Source organism: Martes martes (assembly GCF_963455335.1).
Source record: "Martes martes genome assembly, chromosome: 3".
Classification (NCBI taxonomy): Eukaryota; Metazoa; Chordata; class Mammalia; order Carnivora; family Mustelidae; genus Martes; species Martes martes.
Window position 1 is genome coordinate 12,494,115 of NC_137890.1, and position 21,811 is coordinate 12,515,925.

A 21,811-nucleotide genomic window follows, 5' to 3' on the forward strand; every position below is an offset into this window, starting at 1 on the left:
TGACACGAGCCAAAATCAAGAGTCAGACGCTTAACTGTGCCACCAAGGCGCCCCAGCCCTTTGTCACTGTTATTTTAAAAAATATTTTATTTATTTATTTGACGGCGGGGAGGACAAGCACAAGCAGGGGGAGTGGCAGAGGGAGAGGGAGAAGAAGTAGGCTCCCCACTGAGCAGGGAGCCCGATGTGGGACTCGATCTCGGGACCCTGGGATCATGACCTGAGCTGAAGGCAGATGCTTAACTGACTGAGCCACCCAGGTGCCTTTTCCTTTGTCATTCTTAACAAAGAATTTAGAAACAGAACATTAAGGTAACAAGTGGGTTTGTAAATATTTGGTAACTTTTCCTTGTTTATTTAAAGAGACTACCAGCTGGCTGAAAGCTTGTCATTTCAACGAACCTGCACAGCAGCCCTATTCTTAAAGTTTTTTTAAAAAATTAGGGGCACCTGGCTGGCTCAGTCAGTGGAATGTATGACTTCTAGTCTCAGGGTTGTGAGTTCGAGCCCCATGTTGGGTATAGAGATTACTTACAAATGAAATCTTTTTTTAAAAGATTTTATTTATTTATTTGAGAGAGAGAGCATGCACGAGTGTGGGGGATGGAGCAGAGGGAGAGGGAGAAGCAGACTCCCTGCTAAACAGGGAGCCCAATGTGGGGCTCAATCCCAGCACCCCAAGATCGTGACCTGAGCCGAAGGCAGATGCATAACTGACTGAGCCACCCAGGTGCCCCTAAATATCAAATCTTAAAAAAAAAAAAAATTTAGCTGCCAACAGGGCCTATAGTTTCTGGTTTCCATTATAATCTCTTGTGAAGTGTGAAGGAAAGAATATGGGCTTATAATTTTCTATTTCCACATGACCAATAACACTAGCTGGGTTTCTGTTCAATTTCATCCCGCTGTTGAGTTGAAATCCTTCGCATTGTTTGAGTGGGCTGGATCTTTACCATTTCTGAGTTGAGTGGACGGTATCTGGGAAGCAGTCACTGGGAAAGGGTATTCACTTCCTCTCGTCTGTTCTTTGTTATTACCCTTGTTTACAGTAGATCCAGCAAAAGCCAAGGTGATCTTTTATTTTTGTTATCATCTCACTTATCTAATTCAATTTCATACCCATACTTAACCTTATATAAGTCACTTTTTGTTGTCTAAACCTTCTCTTACTCAGTATCAGTAGCTGTTTCTGAAGTGAGTTCTCTCTGCTGTTTTGTATCTTTCCATTTTTTCTTCTATTTCTAGAGTCCTCTGGTCAATCAACATTAAATCTCCACCCCAAATCCTCTTGGCAAGAATCAAAATTATAAACAATGCTATGATGTTAAATAGTAAATACTTAAAAGCCAGACAGCATAAAATCTGGAGTCAGAAGATCTGGTTTTGAGTTTCCACTATTTTTCATCTGGCCTGGGGCAAGTAATTCAACCTCTCCAAACTTCAATTTCCACAATCATAAAATGGCAGTTATTATACCTTTTGAAGATCACATAAAATAACAGTTAATATCTGCCAGGCAATTACTAAATACCACACTTTGATCTAAAGGCTTTAAAGTACTAACTCATTCAAGCTTTATAACCCCATGAGAGTGCTATTATTATCATCATTTTGTAGATAAAGAAAATAAGCCACACAGAAGATTAAAAAAAGAAAATGAGTCCAAAGTCAGATAGGAAGTTGTAGGACTGAGATTTGAAGTGTGGGGAGGAAAACGTTTCCTCTACTGTCTTATGTTCAAGTACTGGGGGCCTGCGAATTAAGCTAACAACAGATAAATTAACAAGAGAAAGGACATACAATTTTTTTTCGAGATTTATTTATCTATTTGAGAAAGAAAGAGTGTGCCAGTTGGGAGGGGCAGAGGGAGGGAATCTTCAAGCAGACTCCCTGCTGAGCAGGGAGCTCAACATGGGGCTTGATCACAGGACCCATGAGATCATGACCTGAGCTGAAACCAAGAGTTGGATGGACACTCAATCGACTGAGCCACCCAGGCGTCCAAGACATACAACTCTGAGTAACAGTTACACACATAAGAGTTTACAATGAAGAATCAAAACTCAAAACAGCAGACTTAAGGGCTAATATACCATTTTTATTTTGTTTTCCTTCCAGTCAATTGTTTTATAGTTCTATTTATTTATTTATTTATTAAAAATTTATTTTTATTTTTTTATAAACATATAATGTATTTTTATCCCCAGGGGTACAGGTCTGTGAATCGCCAGGTTTACACACTTCACAGCACTCACCATAGCACATACCCTCCCCAATGTCCATAACCCCAGCCCCCTCTCCCGGCCCCCCTCCCCCAAGCAACCCTCAGTTTGTTTTGTGAGATTAAGAGTCACTTATGGTTTGTCCCCCTCCCGATCCCATCTTGTTTCATTTATTCTTTTCCTACCCCCAAGCCCCCCACGTTGCATCTCTACTTTCTCATATCAGGGAGATCATATGATAGTTGTCTTTCTCCGATTGACTTATTTTGCTAAGCATAATACCCTCTAGTTCCATCCACGTCGTTGCAAATGGCAAGAGTTCCTTTCTTTTGATGGCTGCATAGTATTCCATTGTATATATATACCACATCTTCTTTATCCATTCATTTGTTGATGGACATCTAGGTTCTTTCCACAGTTTGGCTATTGTGGACATTGCTGCTATAAACATTCGGGTGCACGTGCCCCTTTGGATCACTACGTTTGTATCTTTAGGGTAAATACCCAGTAGTGCAATTGCTGGGTCATTGGGTAGCTCTATTTTCAACTTTTTGAGGAACCTCCATGCCGTTTTCCAGAGTGGCTGCACCAGTTGGCATTCCCACCAACAGTGTAGGAGGGTTCCCCTTCTTCCGCATCCTCACCAACACCTGTCATTTCCTGACTTGTTAATTTTAGCCATTCTGACTGGCGTGAGGTGGTATCTCACTGTGGTTTTGATTTGGATTTCCCTGACACCAAGTGATGTCGAGCACTTTATCATGTGTCTGTTGGCCATCTGGATGTCTTCTTTGCAGAAATGTCTGTTCATGTCCTCTTCCCATTTCTTGATTGGATTATTTGTTCTTTGGGTGTTGAGTTTGCTAAGCTCTTTATAGATTTTGGATACTAGCCCTTTATCTGATATGTTGTTTGCAAATATCTTCTCCCATTCTGTCAGTTGTCTTTTGGTTTTGTTAACTGTTTCCTTCGCTGTGCAAAAGCTTTTGATCTTGATGAAGTCCCAATAGTTCATTTTTGCCCTTGCTTCCCTTGCCTTTGGCGATGTTCCCAGGAAGAAGTTGCTGCGGCTGAGGTCAAAGAGGTTGCTGCCTGTGTTCTCCTCAAGGATTTTGATGGATTCCTTTCTCGCATTGAGGTCCTTCATCCATTTTGAGTCTACTTTCGTGTGTGGTGTAAGGAAATGGTCCAATTTCATTTTTCTGCATGTGGCCGTCCAATTTTCCCAACACCATTTGTTGAAGAGGCTGTCTTTTTTCCATTGGACATTCTTTCCTGCTTTGTCAAAGATTAGTTGACCATAGAGTTGAGGGTCTATTTCTGGGCTCTCTACTCTGTTCCATTGATCTATGTGTCTGTTTTTGTGCCAGTACCATACTGTCTTGATGATGACAGCTTTGTAATAGAGCTTGAAGGGCTAATATACCATTTTAACAAAAGAAGAGATTTGGACTTTGAGGAATGATAAATCATGACGAAGTGACTAGAAGACATTTGAAAGAACTGATGGAAGATGTGTTATTTTTAGTAAGGTCTGTTTATGCAAATTTGTCTTGGTGTCAGTTCCCTGTCTCCATTCTTGAGTATAGCAGGGGGGGAAAAACAGTCTTTTCAAAAATGGTTCTGGGAAAACTGGACAACTACATGCAAAAGAATGAAACTAGATCACTTTACACCATGCACAACAATAAACTCACTATGGATTAAAGACCTAAATGGGAGACCTGAAACCATAAACTCCTAAAAGAAAACACTGTCAGTAATCTCTTGGACATCGCCCTTAGTGACATTTATTTAAGGATATGTTTCCTCAGGCCAGGGAAACAAAAGCAAAACGAAGCTCTTGGTAGTACACCACAATCAAAACTTTTTAATAGCAAAGGAAATGATCAACAAGACAAAAAGGCAACCTACTGAATGGGAGAAGATATTTGTAAATGATATATTTGATAAGGGGTTAATATCCAAAATATATAAAGAACTTACACAACTCAACACACACACAAAGGCAAATAAGCCAATTAAAATGGACAGAAGACATGAACGGACAGTTCTCCAAACAAGACATCCAGATGGCCAACAGACACATGAAAAGATGCTCAACATCACTTATCATCAGGGAAAGACAAATCAAAACCACGATGAGATATCACCTCACACATATCAGAATGTCTGAAATGAAAAACACGAAAAACAACAAGTGTTGGCGAGGATGTGGAGAAAAACCAACCCTCATGCACTGTTGGTGGGAATGCAAACTGGTACAGCCACTGGAGAAAACAGTATGGAGATTCCTTTAGCAATTAAAAATAGGACTGCCAAATGATCCAGTAATCCCCTTACCTAGTATTCACCTAAAGAAAATAAAAACACTAATTCAGAAAGATACACGCACCTCTATGTTTATGGCAACAGTATTTACAATGGCCAAGGTATGCAAGCAGCCCAAGTGTGCATGGATAGATGAATGGATAAAGAACACACAATAGAATACTACTCAGCCACAAAAAAGAATGAGGTCTTGCCATTTGCAAAAACACGGATGTCCCTAGAGGGTGTTATGCTAAGTGAATTAAGGCAGACAGAGAGATAAGTACTGTATGATTTCACTTATACGTGGAGTATAAAAAAATAAAACAGACAAAAAGTGGACTCTTAAATACAGAGAACCAACTGGTGGTTGCCAGAGGGGAGGTGAGTGGGAGGACGGGCAAGATAGATAAAGGGGATTAAAAGGTACAAACCTCCAGCTATAAAGTAGTAAGTCACCAAGATGAAAAGTACAGCATAGGGAATAGAGTCAGTAATATAGTAATGACATTGCATGGTGACAGATGGTGACTGTACTTACCGCGGCGAGCACTGAGAAATGCAGACAAACGTCCAATTGATATGCCGTAAAATTGAAACTAATATAACATTGTTAATTATATCTCAATAATTAAAGCGGTGTTCTCATTTTTTCAGTACCGGGGGAAGCACGTTCACAAGGGGAAATTTATGTCCTGCTTTTAGGAAGATGAGGGAGGACAGAAAACACTAAAACACATTCTACATCTGTTGATTCTCAGTTGCCGTCAGCTCAAAAAAATCCTTATACCAGAGTCGGGTAATTTGGGATGCAGATTCTGATCTCCTTCAGAAGCTAAGCTAAGTCTGACTCTGGAATCTGTATTTTTTTTTTTTTTTAAAGTCAATGCCGTGCCCAGCATGGAGCCCAACGCGGGGCTTGAACTCACCACCATGAGATCAAGACCTAAGCTGAGATCAAGAGTGAGACACTTAACTGTCTGAGCCACCCAGGCTTCCCGGGGAAACTGTATTTTTATAAAAATTTTTATTTTATTTAAGTCAATGAGTTAACATACACTGTATTATTAGATTCAGACTGGAATCTGTATTTTTGACCACTACACATGCTTTCTTCCATCAGAACATCTACAAATGCCTTTTAATAACTATAAAAAGCTGAACACATATAAATTATTGCTCTATGTATTATAAATACATATAAATGCAAACTGATGTATCTTTATTTTTTTTAGGTTTTATTTATTTATTTTAGAGAGAGAGAGAGAATGAGCTGAGGGAGGGCAGAGGGAGAGGGAGAGTCCCAAGCAGGATCCCCGCCGAGCACGGAACCCTAGATGGGGTTGGATCCCACGACCCCAAGATCATGACCTGAACTGAAACCAAGAGTTGGCCATCCAGGAATCCCTGAACGAAGCCCAAGGTATCTTTAAACGCATTACAGGGCATTCCATTAATCATTGGCGAACGAGCTAATTCACAAAAACACAATTTGATGAATCGAACTATGTAGGTAAATAGAGTAGGATAAACCAAACTAGGGATACACAAACTTGGCCAAGCAGCAGAAATCAGAGGTGATGGGTAGTAAGTGTTTGGGTCCCCTCCCAGAGTTAACAAATTTTTAGGGAGGACCCAGAAATCTGTACTAACAACAACAAACGCCCCGCAGATGATTCTGGTGACCAGTTATACTCAGGAACGACTACATTGGCAGAGGTCTTGCGCGGTCCCTTACGACAATCTGATTTCATAATCCTCAGCAAACTTTTTGGTTTAGTGGTCAATTTGAAACAATTTTCAACTGCCTAAATGATCCCATAGTTCAGGTAGCTCATTCAGGAATAACTTTGAACATTCTCTAGGGAGTATAGAAGCCACGTAATGAATTTCTCCTATAAAACACCAGAGGCAGGACTGACTCATCTGTGATCTGTTCCAGCCGCGGTCCTGTGAATTAGAAGGCTGTCCATCACATTTTAGGTTTTCCACTGGGTCATGTCATAGACAAAAAAAGCAAATTGTACCCTGCTTTTGTGATATGCCATGTACGAGTAAGTACTAAAAATCTTTCTTTACAGTGGTGAGCTAGGGTTAGTAACCGGTTTATGGGACTCATTATAATTGCTGTTAGAGGGGAGTAATTTTACTTGTCATATAAATGTTCAAGGTATTCCAATTCTGTAGTTTTAAAAAGGTGTCATTAAATGTAGCTAATATAGTAAGGCATTTTCATAGAATTCTTGATTTTGCTAGGGATTTAGGGTCAATGGCGGGCTGACTGGGACTTTAAGTTAAACTTTGAGTTAAAAAGTGAGGGACAGGACACCTGGGTGGCTCAGTGGTTAAGCGTCTGCCTTTGGCTCAGGTCATGATCCCAGGGTTCTGGGATCAAGCCCCACACTGGGCTCCCTGCTCAGCGGGAAGCCTGCTTCTGCCTCTCCCACTCCCCATGCTTGTGTTCTTGCTCTCGCTATCTCTCGGTCAAATAAATAAATAAAGTCTTAAAAAAAAAAAGTGAGGGATGGGGGTGCCTGGCTGGCTCAGTCCATACAGCATGTGACTCTTGATCTCAGGGTCATGAGTCCAAGTCCCATGTTGGATGTAGAGCTTACTTAAAAATTAAATTAAATTAAATTAAATTAAATTAAATTAAAAGTGAGGGACAAGAAAAGAAAAATATTCCACATAGTAGAATCATGGGTGTAATATGCTACTTCTCCTGCTTCATCATTTTTCATCCTATGTGACTTTTTGTTTTATTATTATTCTTATTGCGGTATAACTGACATACAATATTATATTAGTTTCAGGTGTACAACATAATGATTTGATATTTGTATATATTGTGAAATGATCACCACAATAAGTCTAGTTAAAATTTGCCATGTGACTTTTTAAAACATGCTAATAGGGGCGCCTGGGTGGCTCAGTGGGTTAAAGCCTCTGCCTTCAGCTCGGGTCATGGTCCTAGGCCCTGGGATTGAGCCCCACATCGGGCTCTCTGCTCAGCGGTGAGCCTGCTTCCCCCCTCTCACTCTGCCTGCCTCTCTGCCTACTTGTGATCTCTCTCTGTCAAATAAATAAATAAAATCTTTAAAAAATAAATAAATAAAATAAAATGTGCTAATATTTTGGTTATCTGAAAAAAAAAACCTTGTAATAAACACCAATGACACAAAAGGTGTTTAATAGTAATTATTTTATTTTCACCTAAGATATCTATCCTTTATGAACTTCCCTCCCCGAAGGCAACCACTGGTAACATACTACCAATACTTACATCCTTCCGGAAATGTTCAGTTCACTCATGAGTGAGTGCTGTGTGTGTGTGGATGTGTGTGTGTGTGTGTGCCCCTTCATGGTGAAGGGCACGGTTCTGGTATTAGAATGCCTGGGTTGGGGCGCCTGGGTGGCTCAGTGGATTAAGCCTCTGCCTTCGGCTCAGGTCATGATCCCAGGGTTCTGGGATCGAGCCCCGCATCGGGCTCTCTGCTCAGCAGGGAGCCTGCTTCCTCCTCTCTCTCTACCTGCCTCTCTGCCTACTTGTGATCTCTGTCAAAAAAAAAAAAAAAAAAAAGAATGCCTGGGTTGGAATCCTAGCTCAGCCACTAACTGCAACACTGACCAAGTTCAGTTTTCTCAGCTATTAAAAAAAAAAATGAGGGGCGCCTTGGTGTCTCCGTCAGTTCAGCATCTGACTCTTGATTTCGGCTCAGGTCATGACCTTAGGGTCGTGAGATCGAGCCCCATGTTGGGCTCTGTGCTCAGCAGGGAAACTATTTGGGATTGTTTCTCTCCCTCTGTCCCTCCCCCTGCTCATGTGCACGCACGCACACATGCTCTCTCTCTCTATCTCCGTAAATGAATAAAATCTTTAAAAAAAATCACCCACAGGATCATTGGAGAGTTAAATGAGCTAAAGCATGTGAAGTGCTTGGATCTCAAACTGGCATATTACAAGCACTTGTAAGCTCTAGATATGTTTATTATTATTCCAGAGTCCTTGTTCTATGGAAACAGGAACACATCTTCACTCGCTCCACTTAATACGTGAGCGCAACACACGGACCTCCGTTCTCGGTGGCGCAGTGGCCCATGACATGGACAGGACCCATGGTATTCACCAGCCCCCTAGGATAGACACTTACGTCTTCCATAACTGAGGAATTATGAACAATGTTGCACAAAACCTTCCTGCACGTGGTCCTTCCCCACACATGTCAGGTTAGGGGGTAAATCCCCAAGGAAGCATTACTGGCTATATGGCACTCACTGCTCAAATCCGCATCGAATTCCACATGAGACTATAAGTAAGTAAGTACAAAATATGCTTTTCAAGCCACTCTATGGACTGGGGGGGAGATGACTGCAAGCTTTGTGATCATCACTTTCTTCCCACAAAAGTAAAATCAGCGAAAAGATGGCCTATAGATGGGACAAGGAGAATCTGTGGCGGAGGGGGGAATTTGAACACTTTAGGAACTTTCTAGAACCCTGGTGGTGGCAATTTCAGAAGACCAGCACTGCCACCCCAGGTAGCCACAAACTCAGCGGGGGCGGCATCGCTCAGTAAAGCAAGCCCTCTTGGCTCCAATCCGTGCATCTGGCACATTCTCTCATCCCTTCCATCAGGCTGATGTGGAACAATGCGGCCCAGTCTGGGGGCCGGTTGTGAAGAACAAGATGCTCATGAGACCAGGGTCACATCCCCACAGGCTGTTCGGCCAGAGAAGGGACTGTGGCTGGTTGCTCGGGGGAGAGACCTTCGGAATCAGGCAAACAGCAAACATTTGTCCAAGTCTTAGAACGTGTGTTTCCCGAGTGCTATCCTAGCCATCTCTCCGCCATGCCGCAGCCGTGCCATCATGCCTGAGAGGATACCCCTGTGTCAACCATGGCAACTGGCAAGGCATGTATGTGTTTGGACGTGCGCGGACACACACACACACAAGTATGAAGCAGCAAGGAAGTAAGTCTTGCCACACAGAGAACTTCCCTTGGACCGAGGTAATATTTTAGCCCATGTGAGGAGATACTGGGGAGTGAATATCTGAATAATTCCAGGCAGCTGACAGCGAGGTGGGACACTCGGATGAGGCTTTCTTACTCCCTCCCTTTAAGAATATTTTACTGTAAAAAAAAATGTAAGCCATGTAGAGAAAACTTGCTCAATAAACTTACGCACTACGTCACCATTTAACTGATCAAGACTCAGCCACTGTTGGTTCATCTGTATTGGGAGGGACATTTCCCTCCCAATAAGACATTTCCAAGCCCACTGTTGAAGGGCTTCTCTCCTCTCTAGCTTATCAGTTGATTCCTGTAGCCTCTTGGCTTTGAGCATTTTGTTGTTGCCTTAGTGAAAATCAAGGCAAGTCTGAATTGTAAGACCTGAAACTGTGTAAAAAATATTATCATTCTGGGAGAATTCCTGATCTGGGATGTGAGGACTCTTACGCACACAGGGAAGACACAGAATTCATGACGTTCACTTCTGTTTTTACTGGACATTTGTTACCAGGTGTAGGCATCCCAGTGCATACTTTCCTGACTGCTTGGCGTCTCCTCGAAGGTGGGGATGCAGCACGTTGCTCTTGCCTGAATGCAGTGCAGTATTTCTGGTTTATTTGTCTGCAGTGCCAAACATCTTTGCCCATCTTCAGTGCAACAAGAGCAAAATGTTAGGTGAGGGGAAGGGTCATGAAATGGTTGCTTTTTTCTGTTTTTATTAATAGTTTTGGGCAAGGAACTAAATGACTTCAGACTTTCAAACAAGATGGCGGGTCAAATATGCCCGGTCGTCTCCTCAACTTCTAAGTCCTCAGTCAAAAATAAAATAAAATAAAATAAAATTGTTCTTAACAAAAGCATACACCATTGGGACCAAGACAATGATAGAGGAAAAACACAAAACAACAAAATTTTAGAGGAAAGGGGAAAAATGGATAAAGCAAATGGACTTGCCTGGGTAGAGAAAGCAGAGAAGCAATCTAGGATATTCTCAGAGGCTCCTGGGGCAAAAGGTGAGTTTTGTCCAGAAGGGTGAGTGAGGAGCTAAACACAGGGTGATGGAAGGCTGTTTAAGAAGAGGGCAGCCCCCAGTTCACTTCCCCGCCCCCCTCCACTTGCCTCTGGGCTAGGGAGGGCCAGGCAGAGCGGCAGATGGGGTTACAGATCACAGAGATGATGTGGAGGTTCAGAATTTAGTTAGTCTTATGGGGTCCACTAGGACCAGAGAACCACCTCCACAGTTACTGGAGGAAAGCCCTCAGTATAGAAGAGTAGAAAATGAAGAAACAAAAAACAAAGCATCCTTTGATGGAGAATGGAGACCATGGCGGGGACAGGGGTGGGGTAGGCTGTCATTACAATCCCTAGACATTTACAGGAAGATATTGAGTCCATGACACAAAGATAGGATGTTATTTTTTAAAATTATAGAACACAAAAGAGGTCTTAAAAATTAGAAGCAGAAGAACAGAAAAACAAAACAAAACAAAACAAAACTCAACAGAAAATCTGAAAGACAAATTTGAGGGAATCTCCCAGAAAGCAAAGCAAGAAGACAAAGATGTAGAAAATAAAGACATGGAAAGAGAAGCCTAGTGTAGGATCCTCAACAGCCAAGTCATGGAAGTTCTGGAAAGAGAGAGTGGGGAAGAAAAGGTAGAAAAATCACTGAAGAAATAACCCAAGAACACTTCCCAGAATGGAAGAATCTAAGTTTTCAGATTGGAAGGTCCTCCCCAGGGCCGGGGAGAGTAGAGAGAACTAGATCCACACTAAACCACATTATCCTGAATTTTAGGTCACTGGGGATAAGGAGAAGATTCTAAAGACTTCCTGGAGGGCAGAGAAAGTTTACCCTAAGGGATGAAGGATCAGAAGAGCAGACCTTCTCAACGGTGACATTGGAAGCTCAAGACGATGAGGAAATGCCATCAGAATCCTAAGGGATGATGATGTCCTACTTCGAAACTCATTCTAGCCCAACTACCAGGCTTGTCAGAGGACAGAATCAGGAATTTTTAGGCCTCAGAATAATTTACCTTTATGTACCTTATTCAGGAAGCTATGAAAAGATGCATTCTACCAAAGCAACAGTTAACCAAAACATTAAAAACACAAGGATTCCAACCAAGAGAAAAATAAGGGAATTCTCAGGGTGATGGTGACAAGAGGTCTGAGGTTGGCAGCTGTGCCCCTGGCCCAGAGATCAGCCAGTCTTGGTGGGAGCATGTGAGGAGGATCCTGGTGAGACTTTTTAAAGAAGGAAGGGAGGGAGGAAGAGAGAGACAGAGAGAAAGAAAGGAAGAAACGTAATGTGTATGAAAGTGTTGAGAGATGAATTACACAAACTGGGAAGAGTTTGGGGATAAATTGTTGGTGAGAATATAGAAAACACAAGATAGTAAAAAAAAAAAAAATCATCATCCTCTTCAGAGAAAACACAAAGTTGTATAGGGAAAAAAAATAACCAGACCACACTGCATAGCTCACCTGTCCATGGCATTTGCACGGCGCTGGGCATGGACCACTGGATACCTTTCTAGCCAAAATTATAATATTGCTCTATGAGGTGGATGGGGGCACAGCGGTGTGAGAAAGAGCTCAGTCATCATATTCCTCAGCAGGAACTCAATAGGTACTGCCTAATGTTGAAAAGCAAGAAATATTAATGTACGTGCGCTATGTAAAGCGATGGAGGGGCGCCTGGGTGGCTCAGTTGGTTAAGCGTCTGACTCTTAATCTCAGCTCAGGTCATGATCTCAGGGTGGTGAGATCAAGCCCCAAGTTGGGCTCTGCCCTAAGCACAGTCTGCTTGAGATTCTCTCTGCTTCTCCCCCTGCACATACCCCCGCTCGTGCATACTCTCTCTCTCTAAATAAAATCTTTGAAAAAAATAATAGAGATGGAGAAAAAAAATCAGTTAAAAGAAATAAAAGTCGTGATCCCTGGGGAGAGAGAATGGGGTTGGGGGGACTATTGCTTTGATTTTTTTTTTAAAGATTTATTTATTTATTTGAGAGAGAGAGAGAGAATGGAAGAAAGAGACTGTATACCTGCGGGGGAGAGGTACAGGGAGAGAGAATTTCAAGCAGATTCCCTGCTGAACATGGAACGTGACACAGGGCTCGATCTCACGACCCTGAGATCATGACTTAAGCTGAAGTCAGGAGTTGGATGCTTAACCAACCAACTGAGCCACCCGGGCTCACCCTGACTATTGTTTTTAATAAGCTTTGTATATTATTCAACTGTGAAAATTCTGTTCCTGCATCATTTTAATTAAGATTAAAACTAAGTATAGGGGCGCCTCGGTGGCTCAGTGGGTAAAAGCCTCTGCCTTCAGCTCAGGTCATGATCCCAGGGTCCTGGGATCAAGCCCTGCATCGGACTCTCTGCTCAACGGGGAGCCTGCTTCCCCCTCTCTCTCTGCCTGCCTCTCTGCCTACTTGTGATCTCTCTGTCTGTCAAATAAATAAATAAAATCTTTAAAATAAAAAAAAACTAAGCACAAATAAAACTATTAAAATTTTTTTTAAAAATCGAGGAGTTCACAAATAGAAAGATCAACGAAACGGGTGTGCCCCATTCCCACACTTCAGGATTTATTTCCCACAAGTCACTTGGACTTCACTTTGTAAACATTTCTCATGTCGGTGTTTGCACAGCTGTTCAAGCGCAGACTGCAGTGAGCTTTGTGAGTCACGTGTCAGGAGTTGAAGGTGCTGTTATTGGAGGGGATCCCGCCAGAGACTCTCAGGCAGAGCGACAAGAAGGAGGGAGGCAGGGTTTGTAGAACGTTACTGAAGGGGGTCAGAGAATATCTATGGGAACGAGGATCAAGTGTTTCAAATGCATTAATCTAAGTGAAAACAGCCAGTCTCAAGAGGCTACAGACTGTGCGAATTCATTAATATGACATTCTAGAAACAATAAACTATAGGAACAGAGAACAGATCCGTGGTTTTTAGGGACTAGGAATGGGGACAGTATTGACTGCAGAGGACCACTGGGGAATTTACGTGGACGATTGGTCAAAACTCATCAAACTAAACATGGCTAATTTATTCTAGGTAAGTTATTCCTTGGTAAAACTGACTGAAAAAAATTCTATAAAATCAATGGAAAATATTAGTGTGTCTATGAAGTGAGGAATGAAAACATGGTATGACCACAGAACGGAATATTAGTCATCTGTAGAGAGGAAAAGTACTGACACAAACTAGACCATGGAAGGACCTTGAAAATACTGTGCCCAGTGAAAAAGCTGGACACAAAAGGTCACATACTGTATGACTCAGTTTATATGGAATGTGCAGAATAGGCAAATTTGTAGAGACCGAAAGTAGAATAGTGGTTTTCTAGGGCTGAGCAGGGGAGAGCAAGCAGTGATTACTGACAGGTGTGGGATGGCATTTGTGGGTGGTGAAAATATTCTAAAATTCAATACTGGTGAGGGTTACACATTTTGTGACTATTCTAATGGTCCCTGAGTCATACACTTTAAAAGGACGAATCTTATATATGTGAATTACACCTCAATAAAGCTGTTTGAAAATACCAATGGGGAGGGGCGCCTGGGTGGCTCAGGCAGGTAAGCATCTGACTCTTGCTTTTGGTTCAAGTCATGATCTCAGGGCCATGGGATGAGCCCTGTGACAGGCTCTGTGCTGGGTGTGGAGCCTGCTTGGGATTCGTTCTCCCGTGGTATCTGGATGGCTCAGTCATTTGGGCGTCAGACTCTCAGTCTGGGCCAGGGTCATGATTTCAGGGTCCTGGGATGGAGCCCCACACTGGGCTCCTGCTCAGCAGGGAGTCTGTTTCCCCTATTCCTCTCCCCACTCTGGTGTGTTCTCTCTTTCTTTCACGAATAAATGAATCTTAAAAAAAAAAAAAAAGATTCTCCCTCCTACATCCCCACTCTGCCTCTAAAAAAAAAAAGAAGAAATAGAACCCCAATGTGATAAAATAGGCCCTTTTAAATGGTGCTGGTGGGACTGGGAATTGTTGCAACACTTCCGTGAAGGCATTGACTATGCATCGTACGAGCTTAAGAGTGCATGACTTTTGTCCAGGAATCACTTCTAAAATCCCACCTTTAGCAAATAGCTAGAGATGTAGTCAAAGATATACGTACAAGGGTGTTTTTAGCATTCCTTGATAGGAAGATAGGAAAATGGGACTAGTGATGTCCATTTATTGGACAATGGCTAAGGATGATAAAACCATGTAACGGAATATGGTACAGATGGTGAGAACACACCTTTAGAAGAAAAAGTACATAAGAGAAATATGGCACCTAAGATTTGATACACACAGTGCAAATGGAAAAATACCATTTGTATTATCTGCAGCACTATGTGAAATTCATAAGAGTAAATTATTTAGGGGGGTGCCTGGGTGGCTTAGTCAGTTAAGTGTCCAACTCTTGGTTTCGGCTCGGGTGCTGATCTGAGTCGTGGGATCAGACTGTGTCTGGCTCAGTGTGGAGTGTGCTTGGGATTCTCTCCCTTTCTCTCCTCCCTCTCTGCCCTCTCCTCACTCACTCTCTCTTTCTCAAATAAATAAATAAAATCTTTTTTTATTAAAGGGTAAATTATTTTAGAAGATGTCTCTTATTATAATGAATCATTTATAATGTAAAGCATTTAGTGAAAGTCTTGACCATTAAAAACAGATTTGGAAATTTAAGAAGTTCCTATTAACTAAGCTTTCTTTCTTTTTTTTTTTAAATTTTATTTATTCATTTGACACAGAGAAAGAATGCAAGCACAAGCAGGGGGAGCAGGAGAGGAAGAAGCAGGCTCCCTGCTGAGCAGGGAGCCCAACTCAGGGCTCGACACCAGGACCCTGAGATCATGACCTGAGCTGAAGGCAGATGCTTAACCCACTGAGTCACCCAGGCACCCCTGGATTAACTAAGCTTTCTGTGTGAAAATAAACCCAGGCCTTATATCAGCTAGAATACTAGGCGAGTTTTTTTTTTTTTTTTTTTTTTTTTTTTTTTTTTTTTTAATACTGTCAGAAAATCAGGGAGAAGTCACAGTTCTTTTAAAACAAGAAATGGTGCCTGGGTGACCCAGTCAGCTAAGCGTCTGACTTCAGCTCAGGTCACGATCTCAGGGTGCGGGGATCGAGCCCTGTGCCCGGCTCTATGCTCAGCAGGGAGTCTGCTTCTCCTTCTGCCCTTCCTCCTGCTCATGCTGTCTCTCTCTCTCCCTCTAATAAAAAAATAATATATTTAAAAATAAATTAAAAAAAATAAAACAAGAAGTATCACAGCAATATAATTTGTCCAAGGATTAATCATGCTTAGTAATATTACTGGTACTTACCCTTATATAATTTTTCTATATTTATATACCCAAACTCTAAAAACCTTTATATTTTGTTGACTATATCTGTCCTTTTCTCAGTATTTTCTCTCTCTCTCTCTCTCTTTTTTGCCTGGAAACAACTCAAATTTTTCTTGCTTTTTATCTTACAATTTAAATAACAACCAAGGCTGATAATTTACTTTATGGAGATTAATAAATGCCTGTATAAATCAAGATAACATAAGTCAAGAATACTTAGAAAAAAAATAAATTTTAACCCCCTATGCTTTAAGAATGCTGGTCCTTTGAAAAAGTTTAAATACTTAAAAACTGCAATTCAGAAAAAAAATTTTATTACAAGTGTTTATCCAGCTCTACAAATCAACCAGAATGGGCAGTCTTTTAATTTAAGAGATTTTATAGTTCAATTTATTAATTTCCCCCAAAACTAGCCAAAGATACAAAAGTCTGTTTAGAAATCTCTCCACAGGGACGCCTGTGTGGCTTAGTTGGTTAAGTGGCTGCCTTCTGCTCAGGTCATGATCCCAACATCCTGGGATCGAGTCCCACATCGGGCTCCTTGCTCCGCAGGGAGCCTGCTTCTCCCTCTGCCACTCTGTCTGCCTGTGCTCACTCACTCTCTCTCTCTCTCTGACAAATAAATAAATAAATAAAATCTTAAAAAAAAAAAAAAAAAGAAATCTCTCCACATTCACACAAGGGCAGAATCTCCTCCGGCAAGATAAGGCCACTCCAGAGGCATTTGTAGCTGATTCCCGCTCTTTTGTTTTGCACTGTTTCTTGTCGTACTTGTTCAGAATGTCGGTCAAATTCAGGGCCCAAATTTATGATGTATGTAAACCTTGTTATCAAAGCACTGCTAGAATGATGGAGTAGGGATCTCCAACAATCCAGTCTTCCATGACAGCAACCAAAGCACCAGCAAAAATGGTCAAAATCAGCTTTTTCAGAAGTCTGGAGATTAACCAAAGGCTTGCAACAATCTAGAGCCCGTTTTTCAAGAAAACTGGCTGAATCTTGGTAAGAACGACGGCATTGTAATTTGCCCTATTCCACATCCCCTTTCTTAACTCTGCGGTAGCGTTGAAACCCAACAGTCTTGGGATCCGTCAGTGTGGGAACTCGCAGCCCATCAGCCACCTGCAGGAGAAGAATGGCCCTGGAGCTCCCCAACACGCCACCTTCCCAGAGAATTGCCACCATGTCATCTGTCTGGCAGTTCTTCCGTCCCCCACACAATAGCTTTGTGTGGCTCTGTATGAAAAAGCTGATATTAAGGTGCCTGAAGACAAGAAGAAGCATCTGCTTATCGGTGTGTCCTCGGATCGAGGGCTCTGTGGTGCTATTCATTCCTCGGTTGCTAAACAGATGAAGAATGAGGTGGCCACGCTCACAGCAGCTGGGAAGGAAGTCATGCTTGTTGGAATTGGTGATAAAATCAGGGGTATACTTCATAGGACTCACTCGGACCAGTTTCTGGTGTCCTTCAAAGAAGTGGGAAGAAAACCTCCTACTTTTGGAGATGCATCCGTCATTGCCCTTGAACTGCTAAATTCTGGATATGAATTTGATGAAGGGTCTATCATCTTTAATCGATTCAGGTCTGTCATCTCCTACAAGACAGAAGAAAAGCCCATCTTTTCCCTTGAAACCGTAGCAAGTGCTGAGAGCATGAGCATCTATGATGATGTTGATGCTGACGTGCTGCAGAATTACCAAGAATACAATTTGGCCAACATCATCTACTATTCGCTAAAGGAATCCACCACGAGTGAGCAAAGTGCCAGGATGACGGCTATGGACAACGCCAGCAAGAACGCTTCTGAGATGATTGACAAACTGACTTTGACGTTCAATCGCACCCGCCAGGCTGTCATCACGAAAGAGTTGATTGAAATCATCTCTGGTGCAGCAGCTCTGGATTAATGAAAACCAAGTTTCATCCTCAGACAAGAGGTAAAGAAGAAAAATTCAGCCAGCTGATTTTATTTTTAGCTTACTGCTGTCCTTGTCAGAAGAAATTGTTGGTCCATTGTTTAACCAATAAAGACAGCAAGATGTTTGTAAATTATCTTACAATAAACAACTTACCATAAGAAAAAAAAAAAAAAAAAGCACAGCAAAGGTCAGCCATCACTGAAGAGCGAAGGAACTTAATTGGCCCATAAGGACATACGCCAGAGTGACCACGAGGAGGCCAGCCAGGGCTCATGGGACCCAGCCGAGGCATGGAGCAAGCTGCATGCTTCTGGAGGCTCCTAGGAGCCAGTCCAATGGGCAGAACTCGTGCGGACCGATTACTGTCAAAAATAACTCAGAAAAGCGAGTGTAGTTAAAAGCCCAGCTGGAACTAACTGGTATACAAGGGAGATCAATTATCTGTAAATCAAACGTCACTCAAAAAAGAGAGGACAAGTTTTATAAAAGTAAAAATTGCAGTTGGATATACTTACAAGGGAAGACAATTTTAGTTGTTTATGGGTTTTCCAAAGAGCCTTGTGATTTCAGCTATGGATGAATGCAGAAGGTACCTATGCCTTACTTACAACAGTTTGACAGGTTTTCTTTCTTTCTTTTTTTCCTTCTTTCTTTTTTTTTTTTTTTTTGAGAGAGAGAGTATATGGAAAGGGAGGGAGAGAACCCCAAGCAGGTTCCGTGCTTAGCACAGAGCCAGACACGGGGCTTGATCTCACCACCCTGAGATCATGACCTGAGCTGAAATCAAGAGTCAGAAACGCAATAGAATTTAAATAGATTTTTAAATAATTATAATTACAATGTCAATTGTAATTCTTGAACTTCAGAAGAAAAAGCTATTTGGGGGCCTCCATTATAAATGCTCAGTGAGATAAAAAGCTGTTGTAAGAAGTCAGATTTTATTCCTACAAAATTCCACCAATCAATTTTTGTTGCCAACAACTTTCTGAAAGTTTATGATTCTTTAAATTAAAAAAAAAATTAAAACCCTTATTTTTCTGCCTCCAGTAAAGTATTTAAAAGATTTAGTGAGGGGCGCCTGAGTGGCTCAGTGGGTTAAGCCTCTGCCTTCGGCTCAGGTCATGGTCCCAGGGTCCTGGGATCAAGCCCCGCATCTGGCTCTCTGCTCAGCAGGGAGCCTGCTTCTCCCTCTCTCTCTGCCTGCTGCTCTGCCTACTTGTGATCTCTGTCAAATAAATAAATAAAATCTTAAAAAAAAAAGATAAAAGATTTAGTGAAAAACAAAAACAAAAAACCCCCAAATCTTTGACATTACTCTTGTTCAGTACTGGTTCTTAAGTGTAATTTCTCTTCCCAGTGACCATGAAATAAACAAGCTGAAACTGGCAGACTTTGGAATCCATTTTCATTATTGGAACTAGAAGTAACTTTCCTTCCTCCCTCCCTTCCTTCCTTGCTTTTTTAAAAAAAAGATTTCATTTTTAAGTTATCTCTACACCCAACATGGGGCTCGACACTACACCCCCGAGATCAAGAGTTGTAGGCTCTAACAACCGAGCCAGCCAGGTGCCCTGAGAAGTAATTTTTCTTACAAATCCCCATTGATCAGAAGACAGAATTGTTACTCTGCATTATTTCACACAGAAATTATATTTTCTGGCTGCTGTTTGTTTTGGTTTTTTTACCACTCCTCTAACTGCCGATTTCATGTCTTGGAAACACTGGCATTTAGTACCAACCCTGCATGCTGGTGGGCGTGTCTGAGCAAGAATGTGCTTCTTGCAACGGTCATTTCCACGTGGTCACACACACACTAAAGCAGGTGAAAATGGCTCGGAGGTGAATGCAGTGTGCTGTTCAGACAGTTGATGGCTGGTGAGGAGCGCACTAGGTTTGGAGCCAGAAGTTTTGCATCAGAATCCTAAGCTTTTGGCTTATATGTTGTATGTGGCCTTGCACTAGGTAGGTAGAATATTTGAGCCTGTTTCCCTGCCAGTGAAACTGGGATGATACTTAACTGTGTGTTCGCTGTGATAATTCAGTAGACACGAAAGGGTCTGCCAGTGAGTCAAGCATACTAGGTAGTTAGTAAAACTTACAAGTACCTTAATCGATTATCGGAAATATTTGTCCAAAAAATGTTCTTTGTTGCATTAATGGGTGCTTTATTGAACTACTTTTGTACTAATAGGTTAATATGATTACTTATTCAACATCTTACCAAATTATGGACTTCAGATTTGCTGATTTGTGGCTCATGTGCTAAGAGACTTATGTGTGCGTATGGTGTTAAATTAATAAAAAAGGTGTACACTAAATAAATCCATCCTTAGCCATTTTTATTCAAGCCAAACCTCCTAAGCCCAATTCAGTACAGAGACAAGGTTGTTCGAGCTGCAGTTTTTGCTACTCATTTGCATTTGCTCTAAGTCATCTCTGCAACATTGTAACAGATGTACTTTGTTTACAAGATCTAGTCTCTCTCCTCTGTTGGTCTGCATACTTGGTCAGCAAACACTTACTGAGCTTCTCCCCCATACTCAGCAGAGGCTAGACACTGTGGATTGAAAAATAGATAACACACGGCCTCAGGGAGCTTAGATTTTAGTGATAGAGCTAGACATGTGAGGCCAATGGTACAGCGCACTGCAGGTAAGAGCTCTCCATGAGCTCCAGGGACATGGAGGAAGATGGGGCGGACTTTGCCCTGAGCACCAAGAAATGTTGCATAAGTACTAAGACGTGTAAGTTGGATCGTGAAGAATGAGCCCAAGGAGAAAGGCATTCCAGTAAGAGAATGAAGCCTTTGTCCCGCTGTGGGACCCTAAAGATCCTGCTGTCCCCCAGGAATGAGACGCTGCTCAGCACAGTTGAAGAGGCCGCATGGTTTGTCTGAAAGTTTTTCAAATTGTCACAAATCTCCAAAAGTTTTCCAATATATTTGTCGAAAAAAATCCGTGTGTAAGTGGACCCAAGCGATTCAAACCCACGTCATTTAAGGGTCAACTGTAAGGACACACACAGACAATGGAATGCTATGTGGCTCTTTTTTTATTTTATTTTTTTTTAAGATTTTATTTTTAAGTTAGCGCTATACTCAGTGTGGGGCTCGAACTTACAACCCTGAGAGATCAAGAGTCGCACGTTCTACAGACTGAGTCAGTCAGATGCCCCACTATGTGGCTCTTTAAAGGAAAAGAATTATACCTCTATGTTTTGGTCTGGAGGGTTGCCTCAAATATGCTGACTTTTTTTTTTTTTTTAACTTTTAGAATAGTATGAATGGCGCATTGCCATTTCTGTAAAAATAAAATGTCAACCTTACGCTTAAGCTGTTGCATTTACGTAAGTGCATGCCTAAAACCTTACTGGATAGATAGAAAGGAAACTGCTCTCAATGATATGTTAGTATTTTGCTTAATATCCTTTTCTAATGTTTTCATTTTTTTAACCAGGTAAAATAGATCACATATGTAATATTTCCAAATATAGCTTAACTTTAAAGGAATTTCCAGTCTTTGAGGGGAACATGCTAGGCACCCGTGGGCTCTGTAGGATCAGTCTCATAATCCTGGGAAGCAGAGTGAGGACACAGTTAACAGTGCAGCCCCGTGATTTGGGCGGGGGCTCTGCGGGCTGCCCTGCCTGGCTTCCCATCCCCGCCTCCACCCCGGGGCTGTGTGTCCTCAGGTCAGTTACCTACTGACTTCATACTTGGGTTTACTCCCAGCTGCAAACAGCGATAGCCATTGTGCCAGCTTTCCAGGGCGCGGAGGTGATTCCGTGATAAGGCATCTGTAAAGTCTGTGGGGGGGGCCTGGCATACAGTCAGTGCTCCGAGCATGAGCTAGTGTTCTTTGCAAATGTGCTAACTCTGTTTTTCCTTCTCAATGTTTACATCTCTTCTTTCTTTCTCTTTCTCCCTTTCTTCCTCCTCCCTCCCTTTCTTCCTTCATTTATTTTGGCGGGGGAGGGGCAGCTGGAGAAGGAGAG

General features: G+C 42.0%; 1 protein-coding gene across 1 annotated transcript in view; it reads left to right on the forward strand.

Annotated features, from left to right (window-relative positions):
- Positions 1-17,978, forward strand: part of LOC308340195 (ATP synthase subunit gamma, mitochondrial-like) — a gene marked incomplete at its 5' end in the record, with an annotated part of 59,630 nt that extends 41,652 nt beyond the window's left edge. Inside the window, one exon of the mRNA XM_080799371.1 lies at positions 17,123-17,978. Coding sequence (XP_080655497.1) covers positions 17,123-17,806 — 684 coding nt within the window. The 3' untranslated portion in view covers positions 17,807-17,978. The remainder of the gene's footprint in view (positions 1-17,122) is intronic.
- Positions 17,979-21,811: the final 3,833 nt, after the last annotated feature.